Here is a 20,876-nt window from a genome sequence, read left to right as displayed (position 1 = left end):
CCATATTGTTTAGTTTTACGTTTCGTAGTCTTTTGATTTGTGCAACATAACTCTTTAATTATTCATTATGGTTACCCATTTTTCCGTGTTAGATTGAGTTTTCTCTCTCGATGTTTTGTAAGCTACTTCTCAATATTTATCTGGTTCGTTTTGTCGTGTTTGTAGGTTTAAGTTTCAATTTTATTTAAAAATTGATTTCAATTGCTCAACAATAAATTCAAAGTATCTTATTATTCTAATTCATTAAAGATGCGAACAACAGTAATGACCATTCATTTTATGAATTCAAATGCTCAATAATGGAAGGTATCCTCGTATCCTCAATTAATTTGTTTATGCAAGAGATTTTTATTTGAGAAAGTTACGTTGGGACTAAATCTGCCACCATTGCAGATTGCCATCTTAATTTTCTGAGCCAGTTATAGCAATCTGGGTATACACTATCACGGTGAATGGTTAATACAATTTCAACTACATTTCTTAGGTTGATCCAATTACGAGGTTTATACTGGATAAACGAATAGGTAAGAATAATAGTAATTTGAAACAAAATGAGATCTCGAATGAATTTTATAGATATAATTATATAAATTCATTCTTATTAAACAAAAAAATGAGACCACTTCTTACTGTCCAGGGCAAAAGTTGAAACCAACGCTTTAAACAATTTCTAGAATCATCCTAAAGTTAAATTTCTTTAGCAAATTGAATTAATTTAAAGAGAAAATCGACTGAGATTTTTGACATAATATGAACTATTGAAGATAACATAGAGGCACACAAATGTAATGAACTTACTTAAATTAAATGTCGTAATATAGCTCTTGCACGATGAGAGCTCCAGACATTATATTCATGTGCCAAACTGTAAAAGTATAATATCAAATTAACCCCTTCCTTTTTCACCAGCCGAATATGATTTTTTTTTTATTTCCTATAAGATGTTTCTTCTTTCACATTATAGTTATAAACATAAGAGAGAGTATAGAACTATAGTCACATATCAGATAACATCTTCAACAACATCCACATACCATGCTAAATATTTATGTACTCGCATAATTAAGTATGGTAGTACCCTTAGAAGATGGTGGAACAGCTATGTTACCTATATCCATCCTCTCTGAATGCTTGTGGTGTGCACAAAACTTCTTATATTTGAATAGACCCTCAATACTCTACTACACACATCAATACACTATTGGTATAATGATCACGAAGTGCCCACTATTCTATAATCACATATAAATACAAAAAAAATGTCGTAAACGATAGATAAAGCAATTACCTTTGCATACGTTGTCATGTTAAATTTCTTTAATTGTCCTAGTCACCTTTAGATGTCTATGTGGTTGTCCTAGTCATCCTATATAAACATTGATTTTATCTTAGACATCATGGGGGCGCCTAAACCAACCCACGTGCTATTTTATTCCTACGAGTAGTCAAAATGAGAAACCAATACTCATGAAAACATCTATATAGTTAACTCAATTCATAAATGACATAACATATCTGAAATGGAGAAATTAAGCAAATGACACAATTTCTTTTTGCAAATGACTGAAGTTGTGGTAAGTTCCACACAAATTATGTAGTTCCATTTATCTACCTCTGAGGTATGAAATATATCTCACAAGTGCTCTATTTTATGTGTTTATAGAAACTCATTCATGTGTCGTATTGTAAGAGTTGCAAGTTAAAACTTTTTGCCTATGCCACTAAGAAGATTCAACTATTCTACAATTATTTTAATCTCAATTTATTTTACTTCTCAATGATCACTAATCGAGCATTTGATTCGTAAAATATCTAACTCAATATTATTCGCCCCTAGTTAAATCAGACTTATTTGAAATGTAAACTAATAGTTTGAGAGACATATCTAACACTTCTATTTTAGCATCAGACAGGTCAAACATGGCTAATATGAATGAAAACAACAAAAATCATGATCAAGTCAAATTCTATGTTTTTCACCCATTAATGTCAATAGTAATGTGTAAATGGATGATGATAGAGGTTCCAACCAAGTAGGAAAACTTCAAATAGAAATCTCTAGCTACCACAAAAAGATCTATCGTTATGGAGTTTTATTCTCCCTCTCCAATAAAAAACTCTCCAACTGGAAAGAAGAAACATCTTATAGGAAATAAAAAAAATTATTGTTATTTAATGATATTTTGTTGGAACCGTAATTAAAAGAAATCCATAAGTAAAGACAGATTATTAAATAACCTAAGTCATCTTGGGAGCACGATGGTCAATCGTCACATTTGTGTCGATCGTTGGATCTGAAAAATTGAACATTATTGATATTTAATAAATGAATAAATATAATTTACTAAAAATTATATGGTGTAAGTTTGATATGACATAATTAATAAAAAAAATCATAACCTGTCGAAAACGGGTTATGCACTTGCTTATGACCACAATATGATGAAACCAAACAAGTCAGTTAGGCTAGGATGAGGAGCAAACTCAAACAAGTCATTTAGGCTAACATGAGGACAAACTCGATGCAATAACCGCAGGCCATCAATTGTCGATCCCTTACCTAGAGTCATGCCCCCTGCCCAAATCCACGTCGCACGCATAAACTCTCAAGTCTGGACCAGGTCGGGTGGGCCTCAAATTGGAAAAATATATAGAGAAACCTGCAAGAGGAGAGATGCAGAAGAATCGTGTGATATTTCATTTCAAATCAAAATATACCTGCTTCAACATCAAATAACAATGAGTAGGTTACAGAAAATGGAAGGAGAAAATATGCCAGCAAAAAATAGGTCTCTGAAACCTAAATCGTTACACTCAGCTGTGTTTAACCCAATTCATCATTGTCTTGAATAACGCACAAAGAGGGAGAAAAGAAAATATTTTGACGATAAAAATGAGATGTTTACATTGTTACTGGTTGCAGGTTTAGGACAACGACGTCTTTAACCTGGTCTTCTATCTTATCTGTGATTCCCTTCTAGATTCCTTACAACCCTTTCAGTAATAACCTCGAGCGACAGAAATTTGAGTGAAAGTGTGAAAGTGAGAGTGGTGGCAGTAGAGGCGCTAAGGCGGGGGATAAGCAACTACGGGAATTGTTGGGACATGTGCTCTAGCAAATCTTTGAAATATCACTATTAGTCGAAAACTCAAAGAGTTGAGTCCAAACAAGAGTTTAGTTTTGGACATATCTAATAAGAAGGTTGAGCTGAGATGAAAAATTGAAAAAGAAAATAAATTTACCTCAACTACAAAATCTCATCTCCAACAGTTAGAGAATATGTTATGACAACAAAAAAAACAGTTAGAGAATATGTTATTAATATATGTTTTCTTACGATAACACATCATTCCGGAACAAATGCTCAAGCCAAATGTAACAAAAGTTTAGGTGATAGCTTAAAGACAATAAGGAGACAATCATTCTGGAAAGACAAGAAGTTTACTGAAAGCTGAGGGAGAAACCCACCATTTATAATTAGAAGGTTGGCTTCAGAATGATCTGTCAAACCCTCATGCTTATGAAACTAAACCTAAAAATCATTGGAAGTGAATTTTGCACAACTCTATCAACATCTGCTTCCGTTAACACATTAAACCGCCTAGATTTCGTATTTTTCATTTTCTTATTGCAATTCTATTTCTTTCGTTCCTATTCTTCTTTCTCAGAAAAAGAGAAGAGGGCTCTAAAAATAAATAATGCACAGAGATAACAATTTTGGTTTTCATTCCCCACGATAACCTCATAACAAATGGAATCAATGAAGGACCGTGGAAAGAAAGTTGGAATATTTATTGAGATCATATCACCGCAGACCACTAACATAATTTAACTAAAAGTGGCTCACAGAGTATCAATTCAATGCACACCAACGATAGGACTACAACTTTGATATTAGAGAATGAAGAATATACAGGGCACTTTACGGAAAACTTCATCTAAAGAAACAACCTCGTTTTCCATTTAAGATAGTATTAAGGAAATACAATGAAGTTTCGGGTGTGAATGGTAGTCCTGTTTTTATTGTTTTCCATTAAAGATGATATCCTCCTACCATGTGATTAGGTTTTTGAAGGAAAAACATCATCTATGAAGCAACAAGTGGTTAAGTTCATAATAAGTTCACATAAAGGAAATTTCATCCTTCAAGTGCCTCTTTATTAAGTCGCTGCGTCCTTCAACTTATTAGTTGAGAAATCTTAAATCAAATTTAAATCAGGAACTAATTGGCTAGGAAATCAATGTCACTACAATAAAAGTTAGGAAAGTGAAATTGTAACATTCGATTAAGGTTTTCTTACCTAATTAAGTCGATGGACCCTCAAATCGTTTCCTGAAACAACAGAAAATCTAAAATAATTCACTGTAATCTTTTATTGGAGTTTCATTTTCTGAAACAACCAAAAATCTAATATAATTCAGGAACTGTAACCTTATATTGGAGTTTTCTTACCTGATTAAGTTGTTTCGTTCTTCGATGGTTTCCTAAAAACCATAAATAAAATTTAAATCAACAAGTAGTAAATATAAGAAAAGGCAGGAAAATGAAACTGTAACCGTTGATTAGGGCCTTCTTCATTACAAATAGTTGTACCTAGCTATGTAAAGACAATGCAGAACTTCAACATAGTTGGCAGCAAATCATGTTTCATGTTTCACAATGACCTAAATTTCACCTTGGTATTTATCCAGGAAAAACCCATTTGTCTAAATACATTAAAGAGAACTAAATTTAGCTCTAAATCTCTTTTACTTCAAGAAAGGCAGGATTCAAGGTTTCTACGAATGTGAAACTACTGAAAACTGAACGATCCATAGAAAATATAACTACAACTGTGATTAGGTACAACTATTCTGATGTTTTTCTTTATAATCAGTAATGAGAAATGCATACTTGAGCTCATTCTATTATTTGTTTTCCTTACACCCTCAATGGAGCAATTCAATTTTGTGATTAAAAAAACTCAATAAAGAAAAACAAAGAGGGAGAAAGAAATCATTCACATATAAACTATAAATTATAAAGGTGAACAAATGTTAGTACCAATTGAAGCAGGGATCTTCTTTTCACATTGAAACACACCGATATAAGTAGAAATGGAACAAGAAAGACAGAGAAAACATTAAAAGTATACCTCTGTTGCCATGAACTCATACACCAATAATTTATTGATTGATATCGGAACAGTATCCCACTAAAGCCAACAAATACGAAGAAGGGAGACGACTCGGCAACTCCACTTACAAATTGGAAAAACACAAAGAACTTTAGTCATTATTTACCAAAACAAAATCAAGTTCAAGAAAAAAAAAAGGAAGAATTTGGGGAAGGTATGATTTACTAAACCTCCATTTTGAACTCATCTTTCCCTTGTTTACCAGCTCGATCCATCAATTTAACAGTAATTTCTCTACCATCAGGAAGAACTCCTCGATATATCCTGAACACCATAAATAAAATTTAAATCAAGAAGTAGTAAATATAAGAAAAGCTAGGAAAATGAAACTGTAACCTCTGATTAGGGCCTTCTTCATTACAAATATAAAGCTAAGTAAAGAACGAGATGAAGATTGTAACAACTGATGTTTTACTTCTCTTGAAAGATTTTGATTATGAATGAAAAATTAGTTTGATTAGTGAAGAAAAAGAATAGGGTTACCCATTCGATTGACGGTTCCATTGAATCCAATTGGTCCATCGATTCAAACCGTCTACTTCAATTTTAGGGCGAAATGAAGAGAGAAGGCTTGGAGAGGAAGCAATGGGCTGGTCTTTCCAGAACGAATTTTTAGAGAAGAAGATGAAATATGTGAGAATTCAAATGGGGGGAGTTTTTTTTTTTTGGAAGAGAAGAGGAAGAGATTTAAACGGCAAGTATTTAATGTAGTCTTTTCAATTGACCTGTGTCAAGTAGGATCCAGCGGCTAAGATCAAGGGGCTTTATATGTTAGATTAGACTGAACGGTCCAGATTAAAAAAATGGATTTATGTGGGTGTCCAAGTCAGCGTCCAACTCACCATTCTTTTGTCCTAGTCACATCTAGGAGTATTTATTGTGTCCTAGTCACAAGGATTTGTTTTGTATAATAGATTTAGGCAACTAAGCGTAATTTTTGAGAAAAATGATAGAAGAAGTTACAAAAGTAAATTTACTCCTGACCTACATAGGAATCAACCGTCCATCCATCCATTCATCGAGAGAGAGTTGATTTGAAAATGGAATCGCTAATTTCATGTAGATCTAGAGTAGGCTTTGACTTGTAACCTGTTCTAGAACTACTCAACTTTTTATGTGGTAGAATATATTTACGTCAACAAAGTACACTCTCTTGGTTCAACAAAAAAAAAAGTACACACTCTCTCAAAGTTAAACTTACGAAGAAGCTAAAAAACATCCAAGAAAGTGAAATTTATAATAAAGATAACACATGATCAAATGTTATGCCAAAAATAATAGCATTCTAGTACATACTGGTTGTTTTGAATAAATTCTCTCTGGGTCAAATATATTAAGACCCAAATTACCATTAATCCATTTTTAGGGTGGGCAAATGTTGCCCATGCTGCTATAAAACCCTAATACAACATATATGAGGTTTACACTATCCATGAATAAGTAGATAAAAAAACTAGAAAGAATAAGGAACGTCATGATAAACAAACATGAACAAGAAATGGGATATTCCGAATCCGCAAATCTGCCTCGATCTCTGCAACAGTCGACTATCATTTTAGGTACTTGGATGAATGTGTGAAACCCCATAACTGTATGAATGGCAAAAGTAGTAGCTTAGAATAATGAAATAGAGAGGGTAATTTACCAAGCTAATCGAAACATATAAGCCAACTAGGATAGCAGAGAAACAAAATGAGGGACCGGGTATGAAGAATTTGATAGGAAGTTTACCCAAAACTAATGTCTGGGATTACCTCTACATTCTTCAACTCAAATTCTGGAGTATTTGCCAAGCATAAATTTCCGAAGGTTTCACAGGGTCCACTTGTTCCGCGTAACCTAGTAGACAGAAGATTTACAGACTTATGTACAAGTTCTAACAAGGTATTTTGTTTCATTTGAAGGTTACTGGATTGAAGTTGTCATATTTAAAGGGATCAAGTAACTTACAAGTCTCCATCCAAACATAACGCGAAGTTGCCCCCTCCACCGAGTGCCAACAAGTCATTCAAACAGATGTAGTAATACCGGTTTGCGCCTATATAAAAATAAAATGAATATCGTTTTGAGATATGTACAGGTTCAACGGCTTATCCTTCATAGATTCTCCATGTTACTTTTACAATGCAACATGTATGAGTGCCTATTTAAAGCTGTAAGGATCTATTGTTGTTCAAATATTTTATATGGTCAATGTATCAGTGTCAACCATTGAATTATCCAGAAGAAACAACTAGTCTACCCTAATGTTCAATCATATAAGTTCGGAGCAAGCAAGAGATAGATTTAAAGAATGATATGATGTTTGGGGGGGAGGAAGAAGAACAATAGATTTGCCTTCAAAGAGCCAGTTTGATTTCCTATTCTTAAACAGTTAACCTCAATTTTAATATAATCGGCAGATGGATAAAAGAATATGATGTCTCCACCAAGTCATCTACTAAAAGAATGTTGGTAAAATAAAATTGGCAAGGAAATACCTACCAGTTGGTCTGAAGAGCCGGGGTTGGCCGTATACTGTTGTAAATACAAAGCTTTGGTTTGTTCCCTGACAAAAAAAAAGCAATAAGAAGATGAAGTTAGCATCCTAAAATGTAAAAGAATCAAATCACTCACAACTAACAGAGAAGCATGTGAGACCGTCTTCAGGTTATAACTTACTTGGTACTTTCTTTTCGCAGTAGGTTTTAGGGGACACTCCACCATTCCACCAAACACAGCACCTTGCATATCACCAACGATCTGCAAAACAAGGGACGCCATCCAACACAATTAGCCGTGCCAAATAAGTAAATCAGTCCATAGTATAGTTTCCGGAGAAAACAGAACCTAAATGTGCTAAATATCACGAATCAAGCTACAATTCTGCATCACATGAACTTACCAGCAAACAAGGTCCGGGAAGATCGTTACTCTTACGAAGAAGCGTACGAAGTGATATCCCATGTTTCAAGGTACTGCCCTTCATTTGAAAAACCAATATAGAATTAAGAATCAAGTAAAGTATAAATTAACAAAACCAAGATTAAAGGAAACGATGTAATTCACATAATTTACCTATACAACAAGACCCATTGGCATCCTTTTACGATATTCGGGAGAGTTGAGTGCAAGAACTCATACAGATCCTCAGATATAAATGAAGACTCATCCATAAGATTTTGGAAGTTATTCACGTAAGTATCTGAGGTACACGCTTCTTCACATTTCTCAGTACTACTGTTTGTCACGCCTTGGTCATCTTCTTCAACCTTTTTACAAATCTCCGGTACATCTTTTGCCTGAAATTCAGGCTCCATCTCTTCAATCTCTAGGGGTTTATCTCTCCATGTGAAACTTTTGCTTCTCCATGTAGTGGGAAGCGACCGGATAGGCCTAACGTCGTGCATAGACTTACTCGTTTTTTGTCCATCAACCCCAGCTGATGGGAAGAAGGACAAAAGGTATGACGAAAGCGATCTATCAGAACCATATCGTTCCTGCTTAGAACGAGGACCAGGCTGCAATACAGGAACACGAACGAATAAATTCCACAAAAATACAAACTTTTTAGGGAAAGCAATTCTAAAACAAAACCTAAAGTTTACTAATTGAATTGGGTAATCAGGATATTACCCTAAATTTCACCAAAATCTGCTTTATAGATCTAATTGCTAAGTAAAGTTCTGATTTTTCAGATGTAATTCTAGGGTTCTAACAATCAGGATTGCTCAATGTCAGCTAATAATTCACCATTGACACCAAATAAAGATCTTCAATTGATCCAATTCAACTGATAAAATCAATTGTACAAATTGGGTATGTTAATTGAACACAAAATATTCAATCAAAAGCAAATTTAAAACTCAGGGTAGATCGAAAACATTAAATCAGATCTGAAATGAATCAACTTTTTTTCAATTTTGAATCGAAGTAATAGAAAGAATCAAAAAAAAAAGAAAAAGGAAGAAACTTTACCGCGGATTTAGGTGTAGGAACAGGCGAATCATCACAAGAAGGAGAATCAGCGAGAATACGAGAGAGTTTGTCTGCAACTTTTTCTTTCAATGCGTGCATGATGACGAAACAATGTAATGAATTGGTTAATGAAAACCCTAACCCTAATAGCTTGGAACAAAGGTCTGTTCCAGAAAGCAAGCAGAAGCGTTGGTGTAAACTGTAGAAAGAGAAACTTATAGAGAGGGAGAGAGGGGAAGAAGGTTAGGTGTTGAGAGAAAGAATTTCTTTTCGTTTTGAATTCTTATTTATTTTCTGATAGTAATTTATATCGTCCGTTTTTTTCGTTACGCACGTGAGGTGGATGTCTTTTTGCACGTGAGTAAATCCTATGGATTATAGGCAAAATTTTCTACAAGGCCAATATTTCCTGAAAATCACAAATCTTTACAAGAACTAGAGAATATTGAATTTGTTGGAAAATTGGTCAAATTTTCCTATTATATTTTCATAATATCTTGTATACTATATAATTACTTGATTCTCTTTAAATGTCCAATTTATTGTTTCTACTAATAATAATAATAATAATAATAATAATAATAATAATATCTACTACACATTTTGTCCATGATTCAATATGTTGAAATGTCCCCAGGACATTTTGTCCATGAACCAAATGTCTTGAAATGTCTCTGAGACATTTTGTCTATGAATCAAATGTCCTGAAACGTCCATAAAGACATTTTATCTACGGACAAATGTCCCGAAATGTCTTGAAATGTCTCTGGAACATTTTGTCTCTGAGTGTCCTCCAATGTCCTGAACCACTACCCCCCTTAGAGTCTAATCTGATTTGAAATAGGAATTGTCATTATTATAGCATTGCCTCACAAGAGATAGTAGTTTTTGTTTAGTCTATATTTTTTTTTGGAAGGAAAACTTAAACGAATATAGTATTAAACATGACGTTAAACCGTTACACCTTTGACTAACCGTTTAAGAATATATGGTTTGACTGGTAGAATGAAATGGAGTGAAGTATCATTTTTCATTATTTCAAAGTAACCCATAAATCATCTATGTAAATACTTTTTGTCTCTTTTTCACTTTACAACCATATGCCAAAGAATGTTGAACATCTCAAAGATAAAAAAATGAAAAGCAATAGTTCCTCAATTAATCAAATTATAAAGTACCAATGGTAGCAAGTAAATTTCAAGATATAGTACTTTTATGACCTTAATCAACACATCAAAACTGTAAACCAAAAATTAAGTCCATGAATGTTTCCCCCATTAAAAATTGTTTAATTTCTAGGCATTTGTTTAGATTATTTAACTAAGGGAACTCCTAAAATTTTGTAATTCTTAGAGCATTTCAAACGAGACACAAATTTTTTTTCTAAAATTTAGTTGTCAAGTGTCAAATAAAGATTCCCTTTCCTATAGAGAATTTAGAGTGTCAATATAGAGACACTCTAAATTCTTTTGGTCTCCAATGGAGATCTTTGAAATCTCTCTACTTAATACACATGTTACTCTTAAATTGAATATGGAAAAAATAGTTGAAAAGAAAAGATTTCTGTTGGTTTAAATTTTAAAGTGACACTAAGGGAGTCTCAAAGAGACACTCTAGTATTAGAGTTTCTCTCTCTAGACACTCTATAATAAATGTGTCCACCTCATAATAGAGTGTCTAACAAAGTGTCCCACTAGAGATGTTCTTATAACTTGTAAAATCCAATTTGACAAACATTTATTAGGGGTAGTGGGTCCAAAAATCCGTGGATATTTGTCATGTCTGCCAATATTAGTGTTATTGGTTGTAGATATTTGAAATGTCATCAGATGTCTATATTATTCATGTGGGACATTTTAAATGTTGCCGAATGTCATTGTTATTTGTTTGAGACATTTAAAATGTCCTGAAATGTCTTCGTTTGATAGATTTCAAATGTCTCTCAATGTTTGCGTTATTCGTATGAAACACTTCTAATGTCTCAGTGTCTTTATTATTGACTTGAAACGCGAAATTACAAACGTTTCAAGACAAGTTGGTTTCGTGGACTTTTAGAGACATTTTAGTAAAGAAAATAATAAAATTATTATTATTATTATTATTATTATATTAATAACATTATATTATATATTAAGTTATTATATTACTGTATTATCGTATTACTAGGTTATTATAATGTTGTAATATTATTATATTACTATGTTTATTGTAATATTAAAATAATAAATACCTACTAAATATCCATTAATATCTACAAACATGTAGGAAGTAAAAAGAATGTGTATTTGAAATATTGTAAAAAAAAATAGTTATTTCATATGACATAATATTGAAATAATAAATATGCAGCAATGTTTATAAATGTCTACAAATATCCATAGATCTGCGAAAATCAAAAAATGTAATTTTGAAATATCTCCTAATTGTCCATCAATGATGAGATGACAACAATAATAATAATTAATAATCTATTGTCTACCCATTTTGTCTTTTTTTTTGTGAAATGTATTCATTTATTAAAAAGACTAAGAGTTATTACATGGAATTAAAATACGGGGGATGTGTTTTAAGTCCAAAATCGCATGATCAATGAGTCTAGAGACCAAAGATAATCTGAAATAGAAAATAAATCCACTCAAAGTAAATTACATGTCTATCCCCTCATTCTCTTTTACTGCCTAACCTATCCTAAGTTAAAAAAAATAACCTAAAATAATATATACCATAATATTTAGAGATTCATTAAATGATTTCCTCAAAAACAAACTTTCCTTCCGGAAAAATAGTTGCCTTTACCCTTTAGCAGAATACTTTCTTTTATATTTCTATTAGAATTGGGCAAAAGCAAATCGAAGAGAAAGAGAGAGAGCATCGTCACTTTCTAATATATGAACTAGGTTTTGATTTCATTCATCATCGACGCCCAAATTAAATCGAGTGAAAAAGGTGAAAGCATCGAGTGGGAGAGAGAGAGAATTGATTGATGGTTTCATTCATCATTTACAGTAGTGAAGAGTAAGAAAAAACAAACGTTAAAATAAAATGTTAAAAATGTTGTTAGACTCAATAAGATTCTACCAGCATAAAATTTTATTAGAATCAGCCTATTGTAACAAATTCATATCAGATGGTAACAGAATCAAGAAAATGCTAGTAAAATACTGAAAATGTAACAAAAACAATTTCACATAATATATTTTAATTACTAAAAAGTATTTGTAACCTATTGTAACAAATTCATAAGATGCTAGCAAAATATTCTTGCTTTTTAAACTACTGTATTCAAATTTATTCAACCGATGCTAATAGAATGTAAAAGTTGCTATTAGAATCAATAAGATGCTAGCTAAATAGTATTTGCTTTTTAAACTACTTTATCAAATTCATTCATCAGATGCTAGTAGAATGTAAAATATGCTAGTAGAATCAGTAAGATGCTAGCAAAATAGTTTGCTTTTTAACCTCACAAAAGAATTTGTAGATGTTTAATTGGATCGAGGTAGAGATAAAAAACAAATCACAAATTCATACTTTCTTGAAGTTCAAAGAACATAGAGTTACAAAGAGAGAAAATCGTTTTTGGGAGAGAGCATCTCGATTTAGGTAAATATAAGTTGAATTGGTAGGTTAATTTAGACAAATATCATTTTTGGAAATAATATATTTTCTTGAATTCAAAGAACATATAGTTACAGAAAGAGAAACTCGTGTTTGGGAGAGAGAGAACTAGTTTTAGGTAAATATCCATTGATTTGGTAGGTTACTTTAGAAAAATATAAGTTTTGGAAATAAAGATTAACATTAAATATCTACCATAAATATTCTTTCATAAAATTACTAAAAAGTATTTGTTAACCTATTGTAACAAATTCATAAGATGCTAGCAAAATATTCTTGCTTTTTAAACTACTGTATTCAAATTTATTCAACCGATGCTAATAGAATGTAAAAATTGCTATTAGAATCAATAAGATGCTAGCTAAATAGTATTTGCTTTTTAAACTACTTTGTCTAATTCATTCATCAGATGCTAGTAGGATGTAAAATATGCTAGTAGAATCAGTAAGATGCTAGCAAAATAGTTTGTTTTTTAACCTCACAAAAGAATTTGTAGATGTTTAATTGGATCGAGGTAGAGATAAAAAAAAACAAATCACAAAATCATGCTTTCTTGAAGTTGAAAGAACATAGAGTTACCAAGAGAGAAAATCGTTTTTGGGATAAAGCATCTCGTTTTAGGTAAATATTCATTGAATTGGTAGGTTAATTTAGACAAATATCAGTTTTGGAAATAATATATTTTCTTAAATTCAAAGAACATATAGTTACAGAAAGGGAAACTCGTGTTTGGGAGAGAGAAACTAGTTTTAGGTAAATATCCATTGATTTGGTAGGTTGCTTTAGAAAAATATAAGTTTTGGAAATAAAGATTAACATTAAGTATCCACCATAAATATTCTTTCATAAAATTTATGGAAAGAATAATTGTATTAACTCAACCATTATAAACCTTTGGTTTACCAATGGTTAAAAAATATTTATGAAAGGACAAAATTGAGAGAAAATTAAAAGATTGATGCATGGGGCCCACCAAATAGTGAATTTTTGGACTTATTTTACATTTTCGGTTTATTTTGGTTTTATTTTATTTATTGATTTAGGAGTGGATATATGACTAATTACCCCCCCTATTTTTGGACCTTAAACTCAAAAATCCATTAAAATATTATTACAGTACATTTTAACTAGAAAGTGTGGTACGTTATTCCAAGCCTTGGATCTATTCTTTTTCCTTGTCCATTTTGCTAGCGAGTCTGCTTGAGTGTTGAGTTTCCTGCTGGTGTATTGAAATGTCCCATTTTGTCTTTAGACTTAATACTTTGAAATGTCCACTCAATATTATGTCTATGTTCCAAATATCTTGAAATATCTACAAGATATTTTACCCATAAATTAAAGGTCTACAAGACATTTTGCACATAAAGTCAATGTCTTGAAATGTTTGGGAGACATTTTTCGATGAATATCCCTCTAAATCCTTATCTTCTCCCACTCCCTTATCTTTCACCTAGCTTAACTTTACGATTCAATTCCAACTATATTATTATTTATCTGTTATTTAATCATCTTTGATCAAATAAGCTATCAGTTTCGAGTCCGAAAAGAGCAATGCATTATATGCATATATTTAGTACAATTGATGTTTTGGGAAAATAAGAAAAATTTACGATATACAAACTTTCAAGTGGTGGAAAAACAAAAAAAAAAAAAAAACTTGAGAGCACTCCCTTTTTCTTTTTCTCTCTTTTCTTTTTCTCTCTTTCCTTCTTCCTTTACTTCCCCACCAACGACAATCTACACCGTTACATTTAGCAGAGAGAAAGAGAGAAAGGGAAGGATTTTACCAGACGAAAATACAACATTTTCTTTATCTTCAATACATTCATCAATCTCTTCATTCTTTTGTGATGTAATAACCTCCAAATTGAATCAAGTTGATGCCCATTCTGTTTCGAACATTTCATGTTCTATTTCTTTTGATTTGATTCCGTTTTAATTTTATTTTTTAATTTTTTTCTTTCAACTTTGGAATTATGATGGTAGAAAACAATCCTAGATTTTTCCCTTTCTTAATTGGGTAGTGGTTTCTAATGTTAAAATCGCGATTATATAATAATCAGAGATATAAAGTTAAATAGTGACATGGTAATATAACGTGGTTGGGTCGGATAATCATGACTTACATCTACGGAAAATAATTTCTTTATTAATAACCACCACATACAATTGTGAGGTGATCGATTACATTGGTCAGACATAACTCGATGATTTAAATCCTAGAACCCTCACCTATTTATAGAGAAATTAGAGTTTAGGGGTTACTAGTTTCTCCTAACTAAACTAAGAAATAATATAATCTTCAACTAAAGATAATTACAAGAGATCCTAAATACAATGAAACTAAATACTTCTTCATCTTCATATATCTTGGACCCTTCTTGATCGTCGGATCTCTTTATCTCGATCCGTCTCATATCTTCCATATCTTTTATATTAGTAGTCACCACAACTAATATATCTTCCATATCTCAATATCCAAACTTTACTTTAAATTATTATTCAACACTCTTGTGTGTGTGTTATGGAAATTTTCGGTTTTTGTTTGGTATTTTTTAAATCTCTTGTTTATTTTATGTAAAAGGAAAGAAAAGAGAACGACTATGACGACTGAACTTGGTTGTGGAAATCGCCGTAATTTATAGTAGAGTTCGTCAGAGTTGGTGGTGGAGGTCGCCGGAGACGGTAGAGGTTGGAGGAGAAATGGAGGAAGAACTCAAAAAATTAAAAAATGGGTGATGTTTGAAAGAAACGAAAACTTACAAAAGAATTTTTATTTCCACCTAAAACTTTGTACCAAGAATTATTTTGTTTCTCCAAAACACCACCATCTAATACCAATTCAAGAGTGTGTTGGCATGTCACTGTATGTGAGAAACTTAACACCCAAAGGAACCAAATTTTTTTTCTTTGTTCTGGTTTGATTGAACTCTGGTTCTGCCATGTCAGCAAAAACCTTGTTTTGCCAACTAGACAAACACGTGACAAGGGATCATATGCCAGCTGTAATATACTATTTACTAATAAGAATGTTCTCTGTTCTGTCTGTGTAGGTAAAAACAGCTTCCTTCACATGAAGAGAAAAGAATGAAGATAAGAGAAATGTTACCCATTTCAAAAGTTTCAAATTTCTCCAAAACCACCCATTAAACCTCTGAAAAACCAGTCAAGATGATTTAAACTCAAAAAGTAAAGAAAAACCCATACATTAAAAATGGGTTTTTCCTCTAGAAAACCCTTCCATTTTCTCTTTCTAATAACTTTACTTCTTCTAACAGGATTTGGGTTCTTTCCTTGTTCAAACTCTGAACCAGATTCCACTACTTTAATCTACAAAGGTTGTGCAAACCAAACATTTTCAGATCAAAATGGGGTTCTACCAGCTCTATTTGATTCATTGATTTCTCAATCATCAAAATCAAAATTTTATCAAACAAATACAGGTAATGGTGGAGGACAAACTTCTTTCACTGGTTTATATCAATGTAGAGGAGATTTAAGTAATGGAGATTGTTATAACTGTGTGAGTAAAATTCCTGAAATGTTAGATAGATTATGTGGGAAAACAATAGCTGGAAGGATTCAATTATATGGTTGTTATATGTCATATCAATATACTGGGTTTCCACAGATTTCAGGAGTTCAAATGCTTTATAAATCTTGTGGTGATTCAAGAGCTCAAGGAAGTGGATTTGAGATGAGAAGAGATACAGCATTATCACAAGTTGAAAATGGAATTGTTAATGGAAATGGGTTTTACACTAGTAGTTATGAATCTGTTTATGCCATGGCTCAATGTGAAGGAAGCTTGAGTAATGGAGATTGTAGTGAATGTGTTAAAGAAGTTGTTGAAAGAGCTCAAGTTGAATGTGGGTATTCAATATCTGGTCAAGTTTATTTTAGTAAATGTTTTATGAGTTATTCTTATTACCCAAATGGTATCTCAAAGAAATCTTCTTCAGGAGGTATGTTTTTTTTTTGTTTTTCAAGTCATTTTAGATTTTGGGTTTGTTTTAGTTTTCGTTGATCTTTCTTCGTTGAGAAAAATGCTATGGAACAAGAAAAAATAGACAGACTCTAGATAGAAATCTTAGGTGGCTTGTTGTGACTTGTGTTTCCTATGATTTTGATCGACTGAACTGCAAATCACTGCAAGTTCAGAGTTTGTCCAGTTTTTCTTGTTCCCTAGCATTACTCGTCCGTTAATCCTCTCTCAACTCTCTCTCCAAACCATAATAGGAGGGACACCACAGAATACAGGGAAGACAATAGCTATTGTGGTAGGAGGGGCAGCTGGTGTTGGGTTTGGAGCTATTTGTTTGATGTTCATTAGATCTATAATGAAGAAACATGATGGTAAGTATTGATTTACTATAAATATTAAATACCATTGAGTTGGATTTTCAATTTTTATTTCTTTTATCTTTGTTTTCTTCTCTGTTTTTTTTTATTGTTTTAGTTACTCTGTTTCTTTTTTTGTTGTATGCTTTTATGTGCAGATGATTAGAAGAGAGAAGTGTGTTCTTTGTGTTTTAGAAGTTACAATTTTCAAGTCTTCACTTTCTCAAGAGAAGAAGCAAAGTTTAGAGAGAGAATGAGAAATGTTAGTATAAAGAAAGGGAATATCATTTTGAGTGTTCAAAGAAGACTCATTTTGGGTTCTTTCTCCATTTTCAAAATCCTCTGAATCAATTTCTCTTTTGATATACATATCTTACTCAGACTTGGGTAAGTTTCTCAATTTTGGAGTTTTTGGATTATCAATTGATTACAAATTAGTTTGAAAATTAATTATCTTATGCCATAGCTTTTTTTTAATCCGTAAACATATTATTTATAGATCAAAGTTTACAGAATGAGAAGAAGAGTTACAACATCTTATGCCATATCTACATACTACGGAAAATAATTTATTCTTTGGGTTTAAAACTTTAAAAATTTTAAGTGGTGTAATATTTAATTAGCCCAAATTTCAATAAAATCATTGATTTATACATATTTTATTTGATTAAAGTAGGGTTTAACCTAAAGACCTGCAAAAGTAAAACATTCTTTTATAAGCAACCTTTTTAGCATATTAAGATGGACTTAGGTTATTTTTGAGAGGTGGGGATGGGTTGGCATTTGACAAAGCATGTATTGGTAGTATTGTCGTTCACTGGCTTGTTGGGGCTACCTAAATGTGCATTTGGGATTTCAAGAGAAACCCTAACAAGTTCTTGTCTTTTGCCTTGGATTTGAGTAAACAAATTTGTACTACATTCATGTGCAGTTGTGCCCATTTCAAGTCTCACATGGCTTGTCTTTTTCATGTTTGTTCCCAATTGATTCTTTGGCTCATTGTTCATCCAAAGAGGACCAATATTTGTTTTGATCATGAAAGTTGATTTTATTTCATGGGGTTTAATTTAAAATATTGGAGAAAGACGAGGACATAGGGATAACCGTTAAAGAAACCCTACTTTAACCCTAACGGAGGGACAAGAGATGAAACAATTTTGTCAGTCTACGATTTCAAGAGAAAGAGAATCGCAAATCCACCAACTTCATGGGATCAAGATCATCTCTCTAAGGTGGAATTTATTCGGCTAGAAATAGGATATCTAAGGCATTTTTGTGTCTCGAACATCATTCCCCAATGCAATTAAAGCATTTCATTCCAAGCACCAGAAATAGCTCCGGAGGTATGGAAAAATAGAACAATGGTAGGAGCTATTTGAGAATCATATGAGGCCTAATTTGAAAATCAAAGATTAACAAATGACAGAACTCGAATTTCACACTTGACTTGAGTGTCATCCAAAAGGTTCACAACATTACAACTAGTTCAACATCGGTTAGGAAGACATTCTAGACCCCTGATTGGGTGCATTTTGGCATAGATCAAAGATCAACAAATGACTGAACTCGAATTTCACACTTGACTTGAGTGACGTCGAAAAGGTTCACAACATTACAACTAGTCCGACATCGGTTAGGAAGACATTCTAGACCCTTACATTGGGTGCATTGTGACCTAGACAGGTCTAGAGGGGAAGGCTGGAGACCCTCACATTGGTGCATTGTGGTGTAGACAGGTCTAGTGGGTAAGCCTGGATCAGTCTAGCGCGGGTATATGCAAAGAAAAGAGAAACCAGGTAGTATGTGGAACTAGGACTGATTAGACGTGCTTACGGCACAAATGACCCTAGAAACTCAACAGAAATATCCAAGACTGAACAAATATAATAGTTTACAAACTAGAAGGCAGAGGCATGAGCAATCTGCAGATTAGCGTTAAACTCAGCAGACCCTGATGTACACAAAAGGCCAAAAAGAATGAAAAGATTCTTCCAACAGATAAACCCTAAAGCACTTTGTGAAGAGGAATGTCCGACACGGTTCTATGAGAACAAGATTAGAGGCTCGATGTACATTCAAACATTACGTAAATAAGCAAAAGCAAAAGCATCATCAAGAGCTATTCTATTGTCCATGGAAACTTATCGGTCTTTTTCATCGCCTTTCCCTCAATGAAGCTTATGGCCTCATATACCTTTACTCCTCTAAGGCTCTAACTGTCCACCTAGCTATCTACCAAAATCACAAATAGTCTAAGATCTTCAACAATGGTGCTACCTTATTCAGTTTTTGCCCACTTTGTTCCTTCGACCGTTCGACGAACATTAATTGATTATGAAGAAAGATATTCGAATGGGGCTTTGGTTTCATCAGAGCATCCAGTTCCGAAGAAAACATTTGAAGCTATGGTCAAAATGCCGGATTGAATGTAGCAACTCTCATACTTGAAATAGTGATATCTAGGTTCGATATTCTGAGGCATACATGGAAATAGGGACACGAAACAAAAGGTAGAAGAGGCTATACAACTAAAACAAATACAAGCCCGAAAATATATTTAAGACTCCCTACGCCTCGAGATTATATGTTACCTATCCTCGGAATGTGCTGTACAAAGTACACTTAAAAGCGTATAGCTATGGGACTATCTTATAGCCTCGGCGTCGCCATTCTTTTAGGGATAGCCCCATCTCTTGAAGAAGATTTTGAGGTATATCAGAGTAAGGTACGGAAAAAAGATCATGAGTTCATGACTGTGGTATAAAACACACTAGCACAATGGATCGATTAAATTAAGCAGATAAAGTGTCATATGAATATTTCGAGAGCGAGCTCTCAAGGAGAAAAATGGCGTGATGGATAAAGAAATCGTCTCAACTCTCATCTCTTACTTAGTATATACCAACTAATACAAAACTAGGGTTCTATGTTTTGTCCCTCTTCAATTATCAGTTTATTACACCACACAAAATAAAACTAGGGCTATATGGGTGTATGTTTTTCAACTAGGAGTACTCCTAAACCAAAGTTCACGAAAATTCAAATACATCATCATTACGATTTACGAATTCACTGAATATGTAATATTGCAAGAGAAGATTAATCAAACAAAATGTATTGATTCATATAGTTTACCATAAAGCAAAGAACATAGATTATGAATCTTGTTTAAACATTCAAATCAGGGGGTCTAATTAGCTGTTACACCCATACTTATGATGATCAAAATAAAACCCTAAACCGATCAAACAAGTTCCGTAACACCCTAATCTCAATAACAAAAACCCTAGAGGGGGGAAAGGGAAAAACAGTTTGTTTTCTGACCTGATTGAATAATCAATGAATTCACTTGCTGTGAGGGAGAACAGGTGGAGTTCCAAGCAAGCTAGCTTGCTGCAACTCGAGCTCGTTTATCTGCTGTTCTCGATCCATCTGTATAATGAGAGGAACGATAAGAACTAAGAAGGTAGTTCCGGCAATCCAAGCTGCTTTTCCGGTACTTTTCAATAGTTTTTGTCCGACGTAAACTGCATCGGAGGCAACCCTTTTCCCTTGACAGACGATTGTTGATTCAGATACGGTGCTTGAAACCCTAGATAGGATTCCTTCGTTTTTACTTCCACGCCTTTCTGGTAAAGAAATTCCCCCTTTTTTGCTCTGAGACGCCATCGTTTTCTGTTTCCGAAGAGAGAGAGAGGGTTGATTGAAGGAGGAACAAGTTCTTCAAACAAAAAGGAGAAATAAGGTCGGAAGAAACCCTAAAGCGGTTTGTTTGGGGCTTA

The 20,876-nt window shown here is 32.9% G+C and overlaps 3 protein-coding genes and 1 long non-coding RNA gene across 4 annotated transcripts; 1 reads left to right on the top strand and 3 right to left on the bottom strand.

Moving 5' to 3' along the window:
* Positions 1-2,379: 2,379 nt before the first annotated feature.
* LOC147550985 (uncharacterized) lies at positions 2,380-5,814 on the bottom strand. The gene is made up of 6 exons (XR_015238570.1): positions 5,662-5,814; positions 5,349-5,442; positions 5,137-5,241; positions 4,455-4,486; positions 4,303-4,334; positions 2,380-2,660 (listed from the first exon to the last, which is right to left on the bottom strand). It is a non-coding gene; the product is annotated as an uncharacterized LOC147550985 (long non-coding RNA).
* Positions 5,815-6,396: 582 nt separating this feature from the next.
* On the bottom strand, positions 6,397-9,412 carry LOC147550984 (uncharacterized). Its single transcript, XM_086671719.1, has 8 exons — positions 9,136-9,412; positions 8,236-8,678; positions 8,063-8,135; positions 7,840-7,920; positions 7,663-7,726; positions 7,129-7,216; positions 6,933-7,017; positions 6,397-6,767 (listed from the first exon to the last, which is right to left on the bottom strand). The coding sequence occupies exons 1-8, from the start codon at positions 9,232-9,234 to the stop codon at positions 6,729-6,731; spliced, it is 972 nt and encodes a 323-aa protein (XP_086527845.1). The 5' UTR covers positions 9,235-9,412; the 3' UTR covers positions 6,397-6,728.
* Positions 9,413-15,800: 6,388 nt separating this feature from the next.
* LOC147550983 (plasmodesmata-located protein 2-like) lies at positions 15,801-17,540 on the top strand. Its single transcript, XM_086670910.1, has 3 exons — positions 15,801-16,718; positions 16,993-17,109; positions 17,253-17,540. The coding sequence occupies exons 1-3, from the start codon at positions 15,968-15,970 to the stop codon at positions 17,258-17,260; spliced, it is 876 nt and encodes a 291-aa protein (XP_086527036.1). The 5' UTR covers positions 15,801-15,967; the 3' UTR covers positions 17,261-17,540.
* Positions 17,541-20,193: 2,653 nt separating this feature from the next.
* Positions 20,194-20,876, bottom strand: TOM22-V (translocase of outer membrane 22-V). Its single transcript, XM_086670911.1, has one exon. The coding sequence runs from the start codon at positions 20,761-20,763 to the stop codon at positions 20,440-20,442; it is 324 nt and encodes a 107-aa protein (XP_086527037.1). The 5' UTR covers positions 20,764-20,876; the 3' UTR covers positions 20,194-20,439.

The sequence above is a fragment of the Eschscholzia californica genome, unplaced genomic scaffold (genome assembly GCF_041429995.1).
Source record: "Eschscholzia californica isolate CP2 unplaced genomic scaffold, dmEscCali1.0.p SCAF_3, whole genome shotgun sequence".
NCBI classification, from domain to species: Eukaryota; Viridiplantae; Streptophyta; class Magnoliopsida; order Ranunculales; family Papaveraceae; genus Eschscholzia; species Eschscholzia californica.
This window is presented reverse-complemented; position numbering and strand designations above follow the sequence as displayed.

What these genes read in the sequence shown, in the direction of transcription:
- LOC147550984 (XM_086671719.1), bottom strand. Translation starts at nt 9,234, where the DNA reads ATGCACGCATTGAAAGAAAAAGTTGCAGACAAACTCTCTCGTATTCTC. An exon ending in CAATGGGTCTTGTTGTATAG is followed by an intron (nt 8,136 to 8,235) that starts GTAAATTATGTG and finishes AATGAAGGGCAG; the next exon opens with TACCTTGAAACATGGGATAT. An exon ending in TTATGTTTGGATGGAGACTT is followed by an intron (nt 7,018 to 7,128) that starts GTAAGTTACTTG and finishes TCTGTCTACTAG; the next exon opens with GTTACGCGGAACAAGTGGAC.
- LOC147550983 (XM_086670910.1), top strand. Translation starts at nt 15,968, where the DNA reads ATGGGTTTTTCCTCTAGAAAACCCTTCCATTTTCTCTTTCTAATAACT. An exon ending in AAAGAAATCTTCTTCAGGAG is followed by an intron (nt 16,719 to 16,992) that starts GTATGTTTTTTT and finishes AAACCATAATAG; the next exon opens with GAGGGACACCACAGAATACA.
- TOM22-V (XM_086670911.1), bottom strand. Translation starts at nt 20,763, where the DNA reads ATGGCGTCTCAGAGCAAAAAAGGGGGAATTTCTTTACCAGAAAGGCGT.